The 19,648-nt window shown below is 38.7% G+C and overlaps 1 protein-coding gene across 6 annotated transcripts in view; it reads left to right on the forward strand.

The window, feature by feature from the left end:
• The window catches only part of LDB2 (LIM domain binding 2), a 513,042-nt gene that overhangs the window by 326,254 nt on the left and 167,140 nt on the right, over nucleotides 1-19,648 (forward strand). For all 6 annotated transcript variants that reach the window (XM_050947879.1, XM_050947881.1, XM_050947882.1 and 3 more), the window contains one exon: nucleotides 4,885-4,987. In XM_050947879.1, the coding sequence (XP_050803836.1) occupies nucleotides 4,885-4,987 (103 nt within the window). The remainder of the gene's footprint in view (nucleotides 1-4,884; nucleotides 4,988-19,648) is intronic.

The following is a 19,648-nucleotide window of genomic DNA, read 5'->3' on the forward strand; positions in this document are numbered from 1 at the left end:
AGTCAGCTCCCCTGTCCAGCAGTCCCCATTGCAGGCAAGAGGGAAGGCATTGTTTGGTCTGCAGACTATTACTGATGCAGGTGTGTAAGGAGGAAAGAATCCTGCTTGACTTCCAGATCGCAGAGTGAATTTGTGGGACTGTCAAGGAAAAAAAATCTTTAAAACTGAGCCCACTTGACATGGAAATCAGTAAGAGAAAATAAATTTGGAGCCCCATAATTCATGAACACTATTCAGAATTGAACCGCACTTCAAAATGCAATTAACAATAGGGTGGAGGTGATAAGAAGGAACAGTGACAGTCGTGACTGAGGGAGATTTTGCTTCTAGGTAACATTTTGCTTCTAGAGAAGTTCTCTTCCACTGACCTAAATATTGGATTCTGTTTGTCCTTTCATCCCCTTTGACCTATTCTTTAAGTTTATTTTAATGAAAATAGTTTTCCAAGTATTAATTTTTTTGTTACATTTGGTCCATTATTTCAGTGTTCCAGTGTGTGAGTGTGCTATGTGAAAGAGAGGTTGCCATGGTAATTTCTCATTATTGTTGAATAGAAAAATAATTACTCTGGCAAAATCCCACGTAACCTGTCAGCGCATAAGTTAAAGATGCCTAGGGGCAGCCTTGACTTCAACATCCTTCTTTTTTGTGAGGAAAGGGATTTTTCATCCTTTTTTTCATAGTAATTATATCCATTTTCTGCAATTTGACTGGGGATATCTCCCTTGGTTTTGTTCACCATTTGACTATGAGTGCAGTTGGGCTCACTTGTGAGGAGGTTGGACAAGAGGATTAATCAGGGAAGTGTATATAATTCTTTATGCAAAATGTGTACATTCCACTGGGTGGTTGGTTTTTTTCTTCCTGATTTTAAGTATGCAAAAAACACCAGAAAAAGACTTTGGACAATGTTCAAACTGCAATAGAAGCTGGATGTTTTTATTTATCCTTGGAGATAATCTATGATAATGTAGTTGCTACACTTTCCTAGCCTTTAGATTTAGTGGAAATGAGAGGGAATGAAAGTATGTGCTGTTTCAGCTGAAGCTCTGCTCTTTTTCCTATGCTCTTTGCTTTGTTTTATGTGTGCATTACAATTGTGTGATGCTTCCCTTTTGCCTCTCTCATTGTTGGATTTTCATTAGTAGCTGTGATCATATAAAAATACAGAACTAACAGGAGCTTTCCCAATGCAGAATTGTAAATGTGATACGTGACTTTCCTTAACCCTCCATTCCCTTTTCAGGTACAAGAAGCATGTCCAAAAGAATTCAGTAGAATGGGGTGGCAAGCAATTGAAAGTGGTAGCCCATAATTATTGGCTGGACAATAAACTATTATATGCACTTGTGATAGCAACCCACCAGATTGCCATGAGTGAAGTGTGAGTGTTCAGAATACAGAGGGGAGCTGTTGGAAGCCAATGTGCTGTGCTGTTATGGAATATTTATCTATCTATTCCATGCTTGTCACTGTAGCACCTCAGCTAATAAATACAGCAATGTGTGCATGTGCACACCCCCATAAAAGTTACGCAGCCAAGCAGGAGAGAGCAGGAATCTCTCACTGACAATAGACTTTTGAAAAGTGGGGTCAGTATTTATTTATTTTAAAATCTTGTTTCGTCTTTTTTGAGAGCATGACTGAATTATTTCTCAGGCACTCCCAACCTGCTCTGTTCCTGATCACACTGCCTCCTGTTGGTGACGCTGCTGAAAGCAGGAATAAGCATTGATGAGGAACAGTGAATAATGAAGGCTGTCAGCCAGCCAAGAAAGCTCTTGTATTATCATTACAACTAGAATATTATCAAGTGCTCTTATTACTTCATTAAATGTCAAGAAAAAGGAGCTGTCGAAAAACAATTGAGAGCAAAGTCTATAACTAGGTTCTTAAAAGAAAGGCAGGAGGAGGAGTGTCTAAAAAGACCATGTAGTTATTTATCAGTGTTTGTATATATAATCGATATGATATATGCATATTTTTACTTAAATTAGCATTTTATCCCAAGTTTTATTTGTTTGCTTGCTGCCTGTGATACATATTATTGAGGACGTATGAGGTCTGCCCAGTGGTGCAAGTAGGGTGGTACGTTATGGTACACCATACCAGTGAGGTATTTAGAGCCGGTATGCCATACCGGAAAGACACAGAAGGAGCAGAATGTAGAGTTGCTGGGCAAACCCACACCGGCAGCTCCTCCAGTGCAGCTGTACCGCCCCCAGCTCTGCCCCTAGCCCTTCCATGCAGCTGCGTCTCCTGAGTCCTGTCTGAGGTCTGTACAGCAGCCCTGCTGGAGGACAGAGCTGTAGGCGGTACAGCTGCGATAGAGGAACTGCTGGCATGAGGCTGCCCAGCCGCCCCACGTTTTGCTCCTTTTGCCACTGTAGTTCCCTGCTCCTTTCACCCCTGCGGTTCAGACGTCTCCAGCGCAGTGGGAGGAGGACAGAGCCTCCTCCCCCACAAGCAATGTGGAGTAGATCATGGGTGGGGGAGGGAGAGTGCAGGGTCTCAGGCTGGGGGCGGGGTGGAGTCACATGATGAGTCATGTGGGGGGCCTATAGCTCACCAAATTGCATCTAGCCACCCATTGGGTAGCCTGCTGGTGTGATTGTTGTAGAGTGGTTACGATACATGGGATTCCTGATTTATATTCCCAGGTTTGCCACTGAGTCACTTTGTGAGCTTCAGCAAGTCATTTAAATCTCAGTGCCTTGGTATATCCATCCATGTTGCAGATATGCACTCCACATTTTTGGAACAAGCTGCCTAACTAGATTTTTTTTCCTTTGTGTTTGTTAAACCACAAATAGTTTTCTTTCCCTACTCTTGTTGTCCTCAGAACGTTAAGAGGATGTGCATCATTTATGCTGGTGTGTGTCAATGTGTGGATGGTTTTAGGCAAGGATACAGTTATGTTTTAAAAAAAAGATGTTCATTGGAATCCTTAATGGATATTTTCAGCACAGAAGCCAAGATGAATGGAGACTGAACATAAGAACTACCATACTGCGTCAGACCAATGGTCCGTCTAGCCCAGTATCCTGTCTCCAACAGTGACTGGTACCAGAGCTTCAAGGAGAGTGCATAGATATAGGCAATTCTGGAAAGATCCACCGCTGTCTTCCCCTCCCAGCTTCTGGCAATTAGAGATGTAGGGTCTCCCCCAGAATGAGGTTGCATCCCTGACCATCTTGGATAATAACAATAGATAGACCTGTTCTCTGTACTTTTCTAGTTCTTTTTTAAACCCAGTCATACTTTTGGCCATCATACCATTCTACAGCAATCAGTTCCCTAGGATAATTGTATGTTGTGTGAAAAAGTATTACCAGCTGCCTATCAATTTAATCGGGTGACCCCTGGTTTTTGTATTGTGGAAGAAGGTAAATAACGCTTCTCTATTCACTTTTCCCACACCATTCATGAGTTTATAGGTCTTTTTTACAGTCCCTCTTAATCATCGCTTTTCTAAACTGAACAGCAGCCACCTAAATAAGGCGCTTGATTTTCAGGTTCCCATTGACTTCATGAAGAACTGTGGGTACTGAGTACCTTTGAAAATCTGAATACTTATTTAGGTGCAAAAAGAACAGGAGTACTTGTTGCACCTTAGAGACTAACAAACTTATTTGAGCATAAGCTTTTGTGGGCAACAGCCCACTTCATCGGATGTATGTATAAATATCTTCTTACTGTGTGTTCCATTCCATGCATCCGATGAAGTGAGCTGTAGCCCACGAAAGCTTATGCTCAAATAAATTTGTTTGTCTCTAAGGTGCCACAAGTACTCCTGTTCCTTTTGCTGATACAGACTAACACGGCTGCTGAAACCTGTTAGTTAGGTGCCTAACTATAGCTTTGAATGTCCAAATTTAAGCACCTGCATTTGAAAAAATTTGGTTCAATTTCCAAGATCATCAACCCAACATTAATATTTTATTTGTAATATGCTGTATATTTTACCTTGTGTTAATAATTATTATATTCTATTAGTGTAGAGCAGTGAATGTCTCAGAAAACAGGCGGGGGAGGCTTTAAAATGTTGGTTTCATCTTCTGTGTCCTATTGAACAGTAAAGAATTCTCTTAGCAAGTGCATTTAAATAACTAGCTGATATTTAATTAACCTACAGGACTGTCATAGTTATAATAAATGCATCTAAGTCCAATAGCTATTTTTTTTTAGTTTCAAAATAACTTACATGTAGGTGCATGCTAATAATGATCACTTTACATAGGATTACAGAATGAAGTAAGTATCAGAGGGGTAGCCGTGTTAGTCTGGATCTTTAAAAGCAGCAAAGAATCCTGTGGCACCTTATAGACTAACAGACGTTTTGGAGCATGAGCTTTCGTGGGTGAATCCTCATGCATCTGAGGAAGTGGGTATTCACCCACGAAAGCTCATGCTCCAAAACGTCTGTTAGTCTATAAGGTGCCACAGGATTCTTTGCTGCTTTTACAGAATGAAGTAAGGTTCTTTCTCACCCTCAAGACCAAGCATACCATATAGGTAGCACATTAAAAGAAAAAAAATTACAGTATATTAAGTACCAAATGATTTGTAAAATATTGATGTGTAAATATTCATTTGTATGGACGACACTATGTTATTGTATATGTTTGAACAGTGCCTAGCTTAATGGAAAATCTCTTGTAATACAAAAAATAAATTATATTTTATTAATAATATATTATCTGTTTCCTTAAATCAGAACGAAACCCTTACATGAGTACATTAATTTGAAATATGACCATGTGGACATCCACCCTTCCACGCAGATAGATCCCAAACCAAAAATGAGATCCTTTGAATTTCTTCTTTTAAAAGAGACTCTTTTCTTTTTGCCATGTGTAAAATGAATGGTCTTTCTCTTCCTAGGATAGTGACAACCTCTGGTGGGATGCCTTTGCAACTGAGTTTTTTGAAGATGATGCAACCTTAACCCTTTCATTTTGTTTGGAAGATGGACCAAAGCGATACAGTAAGAGACAAATTTATTGTTATGATTTTATACCTTAGTTTCTGTGCATTTCTTCTATAAAAGCAATACAGACCTAAGAGCTGGTGATAGTGGAATGCTTGCTACAACACATGAAGCTACCATCAAGTTCCATAAACAAAATGCACTGGTTGGCTTTCTCAAAGAAAAAATTTAAGTTTTGAAATTTCTGTGTATTTCTATATTCAGAATATAAGTATGTGAGTTGCAAGCTGATCTGGGCAAATAATGTGAAACATTCTGCTAATATTCACTGGAATTTTTAAATGAATTTGCTGTATTTGCACTTTTTATACGTTCACTTTCCATTAACTTTCAAATGATGCGGTTTTGTTGGCAAAAATTTTCACAGAAAGGGAATTTTGTGGGAAATTTCAGTATTCCTGATAGAAGAGCTTACACATTCACTCAGAGCTCCCCATCAATGTCACAGAGCCATTCTGATCTATACCAGCTGAAGATCTGCCCTTGGATGTTAATTAACCAATCACAACTAAGCAACAATGCTGAAATTTAGAATACGGTCAATCAATCCATGAATAAATTCGAGTAACAAATACATCTGACAACGCTGTGATCCATTTGCCCATGTTCCACAAGCAAAAGAAAGGGCTAAAATTAATCGAACAAATTGTTTTTAGTGAATTATTCACTCTACTCTAGCACCAGGCAACACAGAGATACGTAAACATTGAAAAACTGCATTGCAAATTGTTTCAATCCATTCTGAATGACCCCTTGCCTCTCTGTGACAGCTTATGCTTAATATTCTGAATCTTGCAAGGTTCTTATTTTTCTTGAGATTGACTGATTGTCAGTGTATCATTCACATACTTCTAATTCATTTTATCAATTATCAGGTATTTATTTGACAAGTGTTACCTTTTCTTGAAGAAAAAATATAACAGTCACATTGAACACACGTTTTGGGATTAGTGTTGACAGAATTACAGTTTCTTGCCTTTCAAAGCGAGTGATAACTCTGTAAAGGTCCTGAAATTACAGCCTGTAGCAACATTGGTAACAGCTGATCTGTCCTGATTAGGTTGAGTCAACTTGTCAGATATCAGATTTCCTAGTCGTGTTATCAGTCGAGAAGACACAGATACATCAGCCGAAAAGCAATTAATGTCCAGTTAGATCAGAGGGAGTTGTGTTTCTGGAAAATAGTACCATATATGAAATAATTTGTCACAGGGAAAAATATTCCGGTTGCCACACACGCTTGATAATGGTTGTGCTATCTGTAAGTGTTGGTAGCTCAGTGCGGGCCAGGGCTGTAATTCTCAGCATTGCTGTTGATAATTGTGATTGAAAGATCAAATTACTGTGAGTACACTTCAAACCTGTCCAGTATGCACGATTTAAAAAAAAATTGGTGACCTCTGAACAAACTGTTGTTGTTGTAGCTTTTGTTATAATGCTCCTTAACAATATGATTAATGTTGATCATATAGAGGTTTTTTCAGTAGTTTTTTATTTCTGTACTTTCATTAGCAAATATTTGCATAATTCTGTCATGAAGTAATATTAATGTTTTCAGGCACTAGCCCTATTTATATTCATTGTTGCTGTAAAATCTCTTTTAAGTGTCTCCTCACCTGTCAAACAGCGAGGCCAGTGACTATTCCCTAAATATTATTTGGGTTCAAGAGCAACCTTCCTGAGTGGATGGAGTGTGGGTTGTCCCAGTCTCAGTTAGTGTATGAGAAGGAATGGGAGGAGATGGACAGGCTCTCTAGGTTTATAGTTTACTGCAGTTCTCTATATCTAGGAATGAAACTTCGTGTCCTGAAAAGGCTCCAACTAGTTTAGAACAGAGCAGTCCACTTTGTCAGCAATACAAGTCATCAGGACAATTCACCACTCTTTGCAGGGACTCCCCAGAGAACACAGAGTTCCGTTCAAGGTCTCTTTCCTGAATGTCAAAGCCATGTGTAAGATCAGCCCTTGCTACCAAGACACTCTTTCTCTCAGGGACCAAGATCTACCACAATAGCTTTATTCCCTGGGAACAACGAACTTTTGACTAATAGCAAGAGGCTCATATCATGGGGGACAGAACCATCACAGCAGCAGGACCAAGAGTATGGAATTTGCTGGCAGATGAAATAAAAAATGTCTAGTGACCTCATAGCATTCAGAATTAAATGTAACACCTACCTCTGTCTGAGCTTTCCTTTGACATTATATCCCCCTCACTGGAGGGCTCCACCAGCTTTCTTCAGCTCTCTCTCTCATAGTACTGCCAATCCCAAATGTTCAAAAATCATAACTCAGGCACCAAAATCATGAGACTGTCTGAAAAATTATGATTTTCAAAAAAATACTTTTTGATTCTTTTTGCCTTCTGATTTTTAAACTTTTCACACTTGTGTTTTAAAGATTTTCTTGTCAGTGGTGAGCGTTGTAAACTCACTTTTAAAAAAAAATGGAAATTGATATGTTCATTTAATCACATGACTCCAGGAGACTGAGGTTTTAAGAAAAAACACCAAATTTGGTGAAACTCACAATTAAATCACTATAGTTGGTAACATTCCTCTCTACACTGAGAAAAGTTGCTTACCAAGATAACACCGCCTCTCTCCAGGCCTACAGCTCTAATGGCCTGGACCACAAGTTCCAGAATGCCTTGATCTGTGAGGAAAACCAGACTTGGCTCAAAGCTAGGAGTTGAACTCCTCTTAAAGGCCCAGCTCAACCTGTAACACAACCTATCAGTCAGACCTGGTTTCTTTTGTCCCTCCTCATATGCTTATCATTGTAAGACCAAGATCCTTAGTCTCTTCAACTCCTGGTCTCCAGTACAGAATTCCAGGGAGATTATGATAGTGTTTCAAACCTCATTTGGAAACGTATATTTTCTCCCTTGGATATATCCCTTAACACCCCTATCCCTCTGCTATTAATTATTATGAACGCTATCCATATGTTGTTGAACTATGTGTAACATCTTGGAATTCGGTTTCAGGACAAACACTATACAAAATTAATGTATAATGTTATGTAATAAAGGTGTGTAGGACTCCTAAGTGTATTCTGTAGACTGGCCTTTAGGCTGGAGATAGGCACAGTAAGACCCCACATTCCAGTGCCTTAAGGAGAGGAAAAAAATCCCTATACCAGTCAAAGATGTTACTTTATTTTAAACTGAAAGCGCTGCACAGAGTTTGCTGAATTTCACTAAACAAAGTAATTGAACAAGGAAACCTGTGAAATACATTTTACAATGTAAACAAAATTGAATTTGTTTAAATTTATTAGGCCCTGTTTTACTGGGTCAAGACCACAATAGGAGTTGTGCAAGACAAGAAAATTTGCAACTTATCCTAATAAAACAGATTTTTTTTCCTGGTTGTGGATAAAACATGTTTGTTTCCTGTTAAGAGCCTTGTATCCTTGTAAAAAGTAAAAGAGTAAATACTAGAGTCTGATCCATTGTTGCCCAGGTTCTTTGTTTCTCTGAGACAAAATATTTCCAGAACAGATAAGAGAAACAAGTTTGATTGACAGCCCTTAGCAGAGTCTCATCAGCTGCTGCTCTGACAGCCTGATGATGCACACTGTGCTGATGTGGTAGGAACTGACAGCTGATTGACAGCCCAAGACTGTGGAGACAGGGAAGATGAAGCATGCTCAGTAAGAATAATGTGCAGTGTTTATGCAGCACTGCAGAAAATAGGAGCTAGAAAGTTAACTCTTTCAGAGCAAAGTGACATTGTAACGCATAATAGATGTATCTGACCCTGTACTGGAAATCGGACATGTCTAATTAGCTGAGATCTTCGTATTTATGGGAGAAATAGGTACTATAAGGAACACAGGGATTAGTTATTACATTTATAGCAGTAACAAATTACCTAAATTATATTTATGTTAGGTAAAGATAGATGCTTCAGAGTGGGCTTATCTAAGCTTTACATTCAAAAGCTTATACATAGAAAGTATTGTGGATTTCAGGCACTTTTTTATGAGTTTACATCATCGTACTATATATGCCTTTGCATAACTTTACACAGTTTAGAAAGGTAGAAATTTCAGAAAGATCAAGTTCAGCTAGATTGCTTCATGATTTCCTAGAAAAATGTACTGTTTTATTAGTTTCATTGCTGTTCTAAATCTTTAGATATGTGAATATATATTCTATATTATAGCTGCTATTGTATTTTGTGGGTGAAATATACAATGTGACTATAATATACTGTGCGCATTATGCACTGTGATTCATTTACTTATTGTTTGGTGCATGAAATATGTTTTGTATTTTTCTCTTCATTCTGGATTTATCTTGGCATGTTGTAGAAGTGATTTTACAGTAAAGTAATATGCAGCCAACAATGGACTAAATACCACATGGTTTTGATTTTAAAATGATTAAGTAGGTACTGCCCATGCTTTTACAAAGAATCGTTTGTTTCTGTGTATTTTAGACCATATTTCAAATTATGCTCTTTGTGAATACATGAGACAAGCATATTACAAATGCCGCTTATATTTCTGAGCCACATTCACTCTATCATTTGCCCTTTTTTACACTCTGTGATCATTTATTAATCTCTCAGACTTTGGTTGGATACTTCCTGGAAATCTAACAGAAGAAGGTTGAGATGTATTGGGTGTTTTCCTCAAACAAAGATGTGTATTTTGGGACTCTGCCCCCAGGAATACACAGTGACCATCTGTCACATTTTACTCATGTGCTCAACTGTTGTCAGAAAGATTGTTATCAGATGCTGGCACTCTGTCTTTATACCCTGTTTCATAAAACTGTTATCTGACTTCTCTCGCATAATTCATAGAGAAAAAAATGTATTTACCAAAAGAAACAGTTTGCTGATGTTTCAAAGTATACTCTCTCTTATTCCTATTTTTTCCTGAGAAATCCCAGTTATTAAATGTGATTTGATAATTCAAGTACATTGGAGTACAATGTCTCTTGTCCCTTAAGAGTCCATTTTCATTTTCTTTTTACTAACCCATTTTCTTTCCCCCTCCTCCTTTGCTTGTGGGTTGAGATATTTACTAAATTCTTCAATATTCTGCAGTATGTTTTAGATAAGGTGTTTTGACCAGGTTCCCTTAAGGCTGTGGGTATTTCTTTGGCATCACATAGGTAGAGCAGAGTGAGAATCTCTCCATTACTTTCATTGCACTGGTCCTTTGCAGTAACATTTATCAGCCAGTGGCTCTGATGGCCTGTCTTTGTGTTATAGGTGGCATGCATACAGTTCCATGAATGCCCTTCCTTTTGCTGATACCCCATATCTGTTAGCTCTTTTATCATTATTTATTTTTAAATCAAAAGAAGCTGTTTTTTTCTGAGAAATTTTTTTAAAGACCATTTTAAGCATTTTGGGTGAACCAAAGTAACACACTTCTTTCCTCTTTGGTATATTTTATAAATCTCACATTGACTTAAACTTCAGTACACATGTGAGGATAGGAAAATGCCAGCAGGCAAAGGATTTTAGACATGTCTTTGCCTCTCCGATATGTTACACATCTAGCATCTGTCCCAGCAATTCTATCCCTGGAAGATGGCACTTCTGAAAACAGCTTCCACACTTCTAGGCAATTATTTCAAAAATGGTGCTGCAGCAATTGCACGGTTATTATTTATTACTTGCCTTGCACTGACACCTAGAAAGTTGCCACTTAGGATCAGGATCCATTCTACTGGATGCTATGCACACACATAAGAGTCAGACACAATCCCTACCCAGAAGAATTCACAACCTAATTTAAGATAGGACACAACACATGAGTGCAACACACCATCAGAGCAACATAGGGAGCGAAGACAAGCTTAACAATAACAGGATCACACAGTTATATAAGCTATTTATGGGCCTGCTCCAAAGCCCAGTGGGAAGCCTATCACTGACTTTACTGGAATTTGGGTCAGACCTATGTCTCCAATTAGATGGTTTTCAGTCGTTTCTTTCTTTTTTTCTTTAATTAACCAGAAGAGAAAATAGTGGCAGTACCTATGTTTCAGTATATTTTTTAATACAGAAACACCAAACAGGTATTAAATATAATGAATGTAACAGGCTAAATTCTCTCCTTATTTACACTATAAGAGTTGCACTCAGATACTTGAGAGTGGAACTCTGGGCCAGACATTTTATTTTGTATAGGTCTAGGGTATCTGCCAGAGAGATCCATGTTTTAGCTGCAAATGGCATCACTACATTAAATATCTGTTTATATTAGGTATTCAAGTACTGATTAAAATATAAATATTAATATACTTAAATATTTTTAAATAATTTTGGTCTCAAATTAGTAATATCTATTCTTTTATAGAATCACCTTCAGCCTTTAAAATAAAACTATCAGTTACCTTTATCAAAAGATCAAACTACTTTTTGTCAGTCCCTGGGGTGGCCACTTAATACAGGTTTCATTGTGTATTAATATTAATTTTCATCTATATCTATATCTTACATATCCTCACTTGTACTAATACACATGACAAAGGACAGATGAATCAGTCCCCATAAGAAATAAGATTATGTTTGAATCTCCAACCATAACTGAACTGTATACTTCTTAGTGGTCAAAAATATATTTTTTCTCTGCTTGTTTGGTTTTTATTTTCCATCTTCATTTGCCTATGCTCTGTCTGGTTTTAGAAGAAGAAACATAGAATTCTATAAGAGACATAAGCAGAACCAGAGGAGGCTGGCAATCTCATTAGAGAGACTATTCTTATGAGATTTCCATCCTGATTTCTGGACCAAAGAGATTCAGATAGACATCAGTCCAAACCTCTGAGCCTTTTTGAGTTTTATCCAGCAGTAGTGTAAACAGTAGTGTTTCAGGGAATTGTGGTCGCCTGCAGGCTTCAAAAAATAATTCCTTCCTCTCTCCATTATAAAGCATTGTACAACTGAATAGGTGTATTATGATATTTCCCACCCCGCTTCCTTTTTTAAACATCAGGTGCTGATGACTCAGAATACCAGGCTAGATGGACTTGTGATCTGTTGTGGTATGACAATTTAGATAGCAAGATAGATGTTTGAGTGTGTGTGTGTGTATATATATCCATTCATCCTTTAAATTGATGCTTGCAGTGCCATTGCTATCCCCGGTCGTCTTCTGCATTCTATTCTATTCTATATAATTTCTTATATTGCTCTCATTACCAGAGTATCTGAGTGCCTTCCAGTAGTACATTAAGCAACATGACTAACATCTGTCAGTTGTTGTTTGTTCTCACATCAGGGGAAGAATTATATGTGCAGTGGAGGGTTTGGTTTTGGTGGGGTTGGTCCTCAGTTCTGGGGGAGTTCATTGACAGCATTGGGCCTCCCCTGAGACAGCTCTGTCTCCTGCACAGACAAGCCTATTGTAGTCCTGCTGGGCCTGAGGACTAAAGCTGTCAAGCCCAATCTTCACCCTGGATTTTTAGGAGCTATCCTGGGCCCAGGCCAGGAAGCAGGAAGATAAGGATCAAGACTTTGAACCTGATTCCATATTCTATGCTAATCCAGTCTAGGGAGTAGAGGACAGGTTTGATGTGTTTGTGGTAACTTGTATTGCTAAGGTGACAGGCTGCAGAATTCTATACCAGTTGGAGTTTCCTAAATATCGAAGGCTTCATGCCCAGGGATATTGCCTTGCTGTAGCTGAGAGGTGATTAAGGTATGATTGACTGAGGCTAGGCCATCGTTCACCAGGATGGGACAAAATCTCCTAGCCAACCAGGATGGTGGAAAGCATTACTCATGGATGCTGCTACATAAGAGCTTAGCATCTGTAGGGAGTTCAGGACCACTCTGAAACAGGTTGAATTGACCTATTGTGGATGTGTGTTTTCAACCAAAGGAGACTGCACTGTAGCTGCAAGCTCTTTGAAATGCTTCCCTCTTTCTACCTCTGTCTTGATTGGTTCAGCTTCAGCCAGCTCTTCTTCATCCATGAGCTGAACTGATCCAAGCATGGGGCCATCTTGGTGGCAGTGGTGTGGTGAAATGCAGTGAAGGATAAGTAGAGCTCTCTGTCATCTGCATATTGCTGGCACTTGAATCCATGTGTCCTGACCATGTCACCTAGTGGCTGCATGAACATGTTGACCATTTAGTTATGTCTTTTAAAATTCCATTTACTGCTTCCAGTCCCTCCTAAATATTATCATATACAATCTCACATAATACAGCTCTGGCAAATGCATAAAAATATTAGAATACTGTGTGTGCTGTGAATTGGTTTTATTTTTGTCTTTAGTGTCCTGGGCTGATTTAATAGGTCATTACTTTTTAACCTACTATCAATCTTATCCCTCCGATTCAGACCAAAGTTCCTTTGTGGCACATGGTTTGATTTACTAAAACAAGGTAAAATGAAACCATGGTTCAAGTGGTATAAACACTTTTTATGAGGGGAAGGAGGAAGAAGTGATGGTTGCAACCTGCTATAGTTAAAGCTATGTAACAGTTTCTATTCTAGACCCCTGTTTTCAGCTGCTCAAAAACATCTGCTTTTTTTTTTTTTTTTTTTTTTTTAACCTTTCTGGCTGATATTTCTCATGCCCAGTCTTCTTGTTTTTGGTGGCTTTGGAAATTTTAAGAAAAAGCAGTTCAGCATTTTTCAGCGAGATTAAAGTAAAAATTTGAACTTTCTGACAGTGATTTTTTTCCCCAAGAAGACCTGTATACAAAAGAGCTTTGTGTAAGTGGTGGAAATGTGGCATAGAAATAGACTTTATAGAAGGACCAATGCCTTTTCTTGTTCTGGAGAAAATTAGCTTTGATTTGACAGTTATCTATATTTGAAAATCACATAGACAGCATACACAGTAGTTTTTCTCCTAAATGTGTGCTCCTAGAGACACTTGCACTGCATATGAGTGGCTAGTTATGCACTGAATTCTGTAGTCCAATAGGTTAGTTCAAATCAGGACCAGTTCTCAAAAGGTTGAGGGAAATACAGAACCTGATGAAGGGGATGCTGAATGTGCACTAGGCTGGGAGCAAAGCAATTCCATGTTCTCTTCTGACTTTTTCCACTGACTGACCATAATAATTTCCTGCAATTCACAATCATGCATGCACAGCTATATTGGCTTCATAATGGACTGGCTAGTAACTTTGGATTGAAGATGAGGCAAGAGATCTTGTGTATTTGATGCAGAGGTGCTGAGGCAGGAGTTCCAATCAATTTAGTAAGATATGCAGGGAATGTGGAGTGGGCTTTGGTGCAGCGTGCGAGATGTTCAGTGACTAAGATAAGGGCCCCAGGCAGTGTGCAAGAAGAAGAGTTTGTGCTCAGGGAAATTCGCTGTATTTGCATCTGGTGGCAAGGTAAGTACGTGCAAACCAACTTAAATTGGATTAATATTTTAACCGGAATTTGTAAGACACAGACTCCTGAGGACCTTGCAAGATGCACAGAGCTAAGGCAAGGGAATGGATCATGGAGCCTGCATGAGGTATTTGCATTTTTTGGAAGCTAGTAGATCTTCAAAGTCTTGGAGACTTAAGTGCCTTCTATTGAAGTTTCTTCTTTTTTCTATCTGTTCTCTTTAATAAAACCAAAACAAAAGCCTTAAGAAATGCATAATAACATAACCTGTCTGTGACGTTGCACTCCATATGCTTTATGAAAATATGCTTATGAATGTGAATATGATATAACTGGAATATGCTTTATGAAAAAGGCCTCTTGTAAGGTATCATTACAAAGCTTATAATGTACTGAGTGTGTTCATCCCATTTGTTTGCATGTATTATTTATATGTCTGGAGTTAGGAGAATAAGATATAAACTTGTATTACTGATGTAAACATATTAAGTGGAGGCCATTAAGGGTGTTCCAGAAACAATCAGTTGTAAATGGCCTTTGTTACTTGAAAGCCTTCCTGTGTACGTGTCACCTGATAATGAAATCCATCTTAAATCTGGTACTTTTCCATTTAGAAGGAGGGGTGGGAACCCAGAGAGTCAAAAGATTCCCACCTAGTGCCAAAACCTATAAAAAGAGGTGAAGCAGGACAAAAGGGGCTGCCAGTCATGAGGAAACCCTTGCCTACCACCTGTGATGTCTGCTGGAACTAATAAGGACTGTACCAGGGGAAAGGATTGGGCCCAGACTAGGAAGGCGTCTAGTCTGTGAAAGAAGCTTATTGGAACACCTCTGAGGGTGAGATATTACCTATAATCAGTTTCTTAATGTATTAGGCTTAGATTTGCATGGTTTTGCTTTATTTTGCTTGGTGATTTACTTTGTTCTGTCTGTTATTACTTGAAACCACTTAAATTCTACTTCTTATACTTAATAAAATCACTTTTGTTTATTAATAAAGCCAGAGTAAGTGATTAATACCTGGGGGAGAAAACAGCTCTGCATATCTCTCTATCGGTGTTATAGGAGGGGACAATTTTTGATTTTACCCTGTATAAGCTTTATACAGATTAAAGATTTACTTGGGGTTCAGGTTCCCAGAAAGGCTGAACTCTTGGTGCTAGGAAAGTCCCTGTTAACTGAGAAGCGCCTGGGCTGAGCGAATCTCAGTTTCAGTGAACTGCAGAGAGGTGTGGTCCAACTTCTAGGTCTGTGCTGGAGCTGACTGGAGTGTCTAACTCATCAAGACAGGAGTGGAGGGGCACCTGTTCTGGCAGGAGGGTTGTTCTAAGTAGTATTTCAGCTCATCGAGTGACAGTCTCGAGGGAAGTCTCTGTGACCAAATCTGTCAAATTCTACTTTATAGAACTCAAACAAAAGGAAATTAATCTTTTATTGGTCCTGGGGGTAACATTGTCAAAAGCACCGAAGTGACTATCACTTAGGCTCTTTTGAAAATTTTATCCCAGCATCAATAAAAATATGTTGGACCATTATGATATATCAGCTTAAATAAACATCTATAAAATATTTTAAACTGCTATGAGTGTTTCTAGTTTGTAGAAGGTAAATGTATATCCAGATAATAGAAAAAACAGTATACTATTTTATAGTAGCAATTTGAGAAAATATAAGTCATCATAGGACTGGAAGGGACCTCCAGAAGTCATTTAGTTCAGTCCCCTGCACTCATGACAGGACTACTTATTATCTAGACCAGTGGTGGGCAACCTGCAGCCCATGGGTTGCATGCAGCCCATCAGGATAATCCACTGGCGGGCCGCAAGATAGTGTTTACATTGACCATCTGCAGGCACGGCTGTCCACAGCTCCCAGTGGTTGCAGTTCGCCATTCCCGGCTAATGGGAGTTGGGGAAGCGGCGCAGGCCTTAGGGACATGCGGGCTGCAGCTTCCTGCAGCTCCCATTGGTTGAGAATGGTGAACTGCGGCCACTGGGAGCTGTGGGTGGCCATGCCTACGGACAGTCACTGTAAGCACTGTCTCATGGCCCACCAGCAGATTACTCTGATGGGCTGCAGGTTACTCACCATTGATCTAGACCATCCCTGACATGTGTTTGTCTAACCTGCTTTTAAATATTTCCAATGATGGAGATTCCACAACCTCCCCAGGCAATTTATTCCAGTGCTTAACCACCCTGACAGTTAGGAATTTTTTCCTAATGTCCAATCTAAACCTCCTTTGCTGCAATTTAAGCCCATTGCTTCTTGTCCTGTCCTCAGAAATTAAGAAGAACAATTTTTCTCCCTCCTCCTTGTAACAACCTTTTATGTACTTGAAAACTGTTATCATGTTCCCCCTCAGTCTTCTCTTTTCCAAACTAAACAAACCCATTTTTTTTCAATCTTCCCTCGTAGGTCAAGTGTTCTAGACCTTTAATCATGTTTGTTGCTCTTCTCTGGACTTCCAATTTGTCCACATCTTTCCTGAAATGTGGAACCCAGAACTGGACACAACACTCCAGCTGAGGCCTAGTCAGCACAAAGTAGAGCGGAAGAATTACTTTTTGTGTCTTGGTTACAACACTCCTGCTAATACATCCCAGAATTATGTTAGCTTTTTTTGCAACAGTGTTACACTGTTGACTCTCATTTAGCCTGGGATCCACTATGACTGCCAGATCCTTTTCCACAGTACTCCTTCCTAGGCAATCATTTCCCATTTTGTATGTATGCAACTGATCGTTCCTTCTGAAGTGGCATACTTTGCATTTGTCCTTATTAAATTTCATCCTATTTTCTTCAGACAGTTTCTCCAGTTTGTCCAGATGATTTTGAATTTTAATCCTATCCTCCAAATCACTTGCAACACCTCTCAGCTTGGTATCATTGGCAAACTTTATAAGTATGCTCTCTATGCCATTATCTAAATCATTCATGAAGATATTGAACAGAACTGAACCCAGAACTGATCCCTGTGGGACCCCACTCGCTATGCCCTTCCAGCATGACTCTCTGGGAACAGTTTTCCAATCAGTTATGCACCCAATTTATAGTAACTCCTTCTAGGTTGCATTTCCCTAGTTTGTTTATGAAAAGGTCATGCGAGATAGTATCAAAAGCTTTATTAAAGTTAAGATATACCACATCTACTGCTTCCCCCCATCCACATACCCTACAACACAGATGATGCTGGAGGTAAAGAAAACAAGGTCCTCATGTTACATGCTCATAGAAAGAAGGGAAAGAATAAAAGGTCAATAGTTTTTAGACTTTTCTTGTTTATGTAATTTATTTATTGTAAGGTGATGAGCCGATGAGTACAGGCTAGACAGAGTGTATGATTAAATTTAAAGTCCTTTTAGTTCATACTGTAAGTGATAGTAAATAAAAAGAGAGAGTGTACAAGACTATTATTTATGGGGCTCAGGCTCAAACCACTATTTAATCCACATTATAATGAATGTATGTTTGAATTCAAAAGCTCTCTGAGCTGGCTGGCTATCTGTGTGTTCCACTTTTATCACCCTAATTCTAAAATAAAAGGTATCACAATTATGCAGCACTAGTAGTTTGTTTTTGTGAAACTGATACAACTACCATCCAGACCATGGCATAGTTCCCCAGACTTGTTGATAGGAGGTGAACTATGGGTTTTGTGTGTGTGCGTGGCTTTGAATTTTCAAGCACAAGTCAGTGGGATTTGAAAGGGACAACAGCGAGTTTGAGTACCCTTTACATGCAGTTCTCAAACAATTCTGATATTAGACAAAAAGAGTTGGGAGCCTGGGGCGGAAAACAGGCATTCTTGTTAAGACCGGGTGCTGCTTTTCAGGTACACATTAATATCTGATCTTAGTTTTACTCAAGATTAAGAAAATTACATATCCTTTACAAGCCTTTTAAAAATGCTTGTCTTTCTGTGTTTTCCCCTATGTAAAATCAAAGTTCTGCTTTGATTGTTTGTCCTTGTTCTGCTTTAGAAAACTCTCGATTTGATATGTCAGGTTAGGTTTGTTATATGAGGAACAATGAGAATACAACCTCCCAGAAAGCCAATGATAATGAAAGTTTGGGAAAGCCTTACCTCATGTGCACAACATGCTAAAAGTTGGTGTTCTATAATGCTGCCTGAGAGAAGTATTTGCCCATGCAAAATTCTCTTTGAAAAGATCTATTATGCCATGTGTTTGAAGTATTACCACCATTTGTTAAAGTTAAGTGCATTTTTTCAGTTTGCTACCAAGGCATTCACAAAAGTTAAACTTTAGTACTTTTTCATATAATAACCAATTTTTTCAAGGTGACTGGCAATAATAGAGCTTGCAGATTTTCCTACGTTTACTTTCTTGTTCAAAGCCAGTCTAGGGAAGACAAATAATATTTGATTATATATGAGTAAACCTACAATTTTACACATTGTACCTGAACATATTTTATACAAAAACTTTAATATGCAAAACTGCTTTATTCTTTTTTAAATAAAGATAGGCCAAAATATCAGTAATTACAAGAGTTATTATTCAGGTTCATAGCAGTGCTGCGGCTATTTTTCACTTGGTAATTACCTTGTTAAAGTAATATCCAGCTAGCTCTATATCTCGTTTGAGAAAATGGTCTACTCACCAAATCCAGGCAGAACTCCAGCATTGTGCTTCAAATTTTTGGTTTGGAAGATTAACTCAGTTTAAAAGATTTTCTGATTAGGAGTAACCAGCATCTTCTCAAAGCTCCACTGGATTCCTTGCTGGTCTTTTTGATCATGCATTCTTATTCTTAGCTCTAGGCCTATACATCAACCTATGGCAGGGCCGTCCTTAGGATTTATGGGGCCCTACGCAGTATTATTAAACTGGTGCCCCTATGCCGGATGGCAGCCCAAGCTCACAGCCTGGTGGGGGAGGGGGAGGAGGGACTTGACAGCAAATGATAATGAGATGCCCAGCCTGCCTCATGGTGGCGGAGAGTCACAGTTCCCCGCAGAGACTTCCATGCACTCTCCCTCATGCAGAATGGACATGAAGAAAGTACCTAATTAAAAGCACTAAAATTTGGGAATAAAAAATGTCAGTCACAGGTTTTCTGATATGCCCTGAAGTTTGTCAGAGATTTATTTGCAAAAACTTCATAGTAAGGGTGAGTCAGCTGTCCTGCTGAATACAACATCACATATAATGGAATACATGATGCAGCTCTTCTCTGTTTTATATTTTCTTCATCAGTATTTCTAAATTGAATTTATATTTTAAATGTACTCAAATCTTAAGCCAGCATTCCAGATTACTACATATTTAACTCACTGAAACAAAGACATTCTTTTAAATTAAT

Source organism: Gopherus flavomarginatus, chromosome 3, assembly GCF_025201925.1.
Source record: "Gopherus flavomarginatus isolate rGopFla2 chromosome 3, rGopFla2.mat.asm, whole genome shotgun sequence".
In the NCBI taxonomy this organism is placed as follows: Eukaryota; Metazoa; Chordata; order Testudines; family Testudinidae; genus Gopherus; species Gopherus flavomarginatus.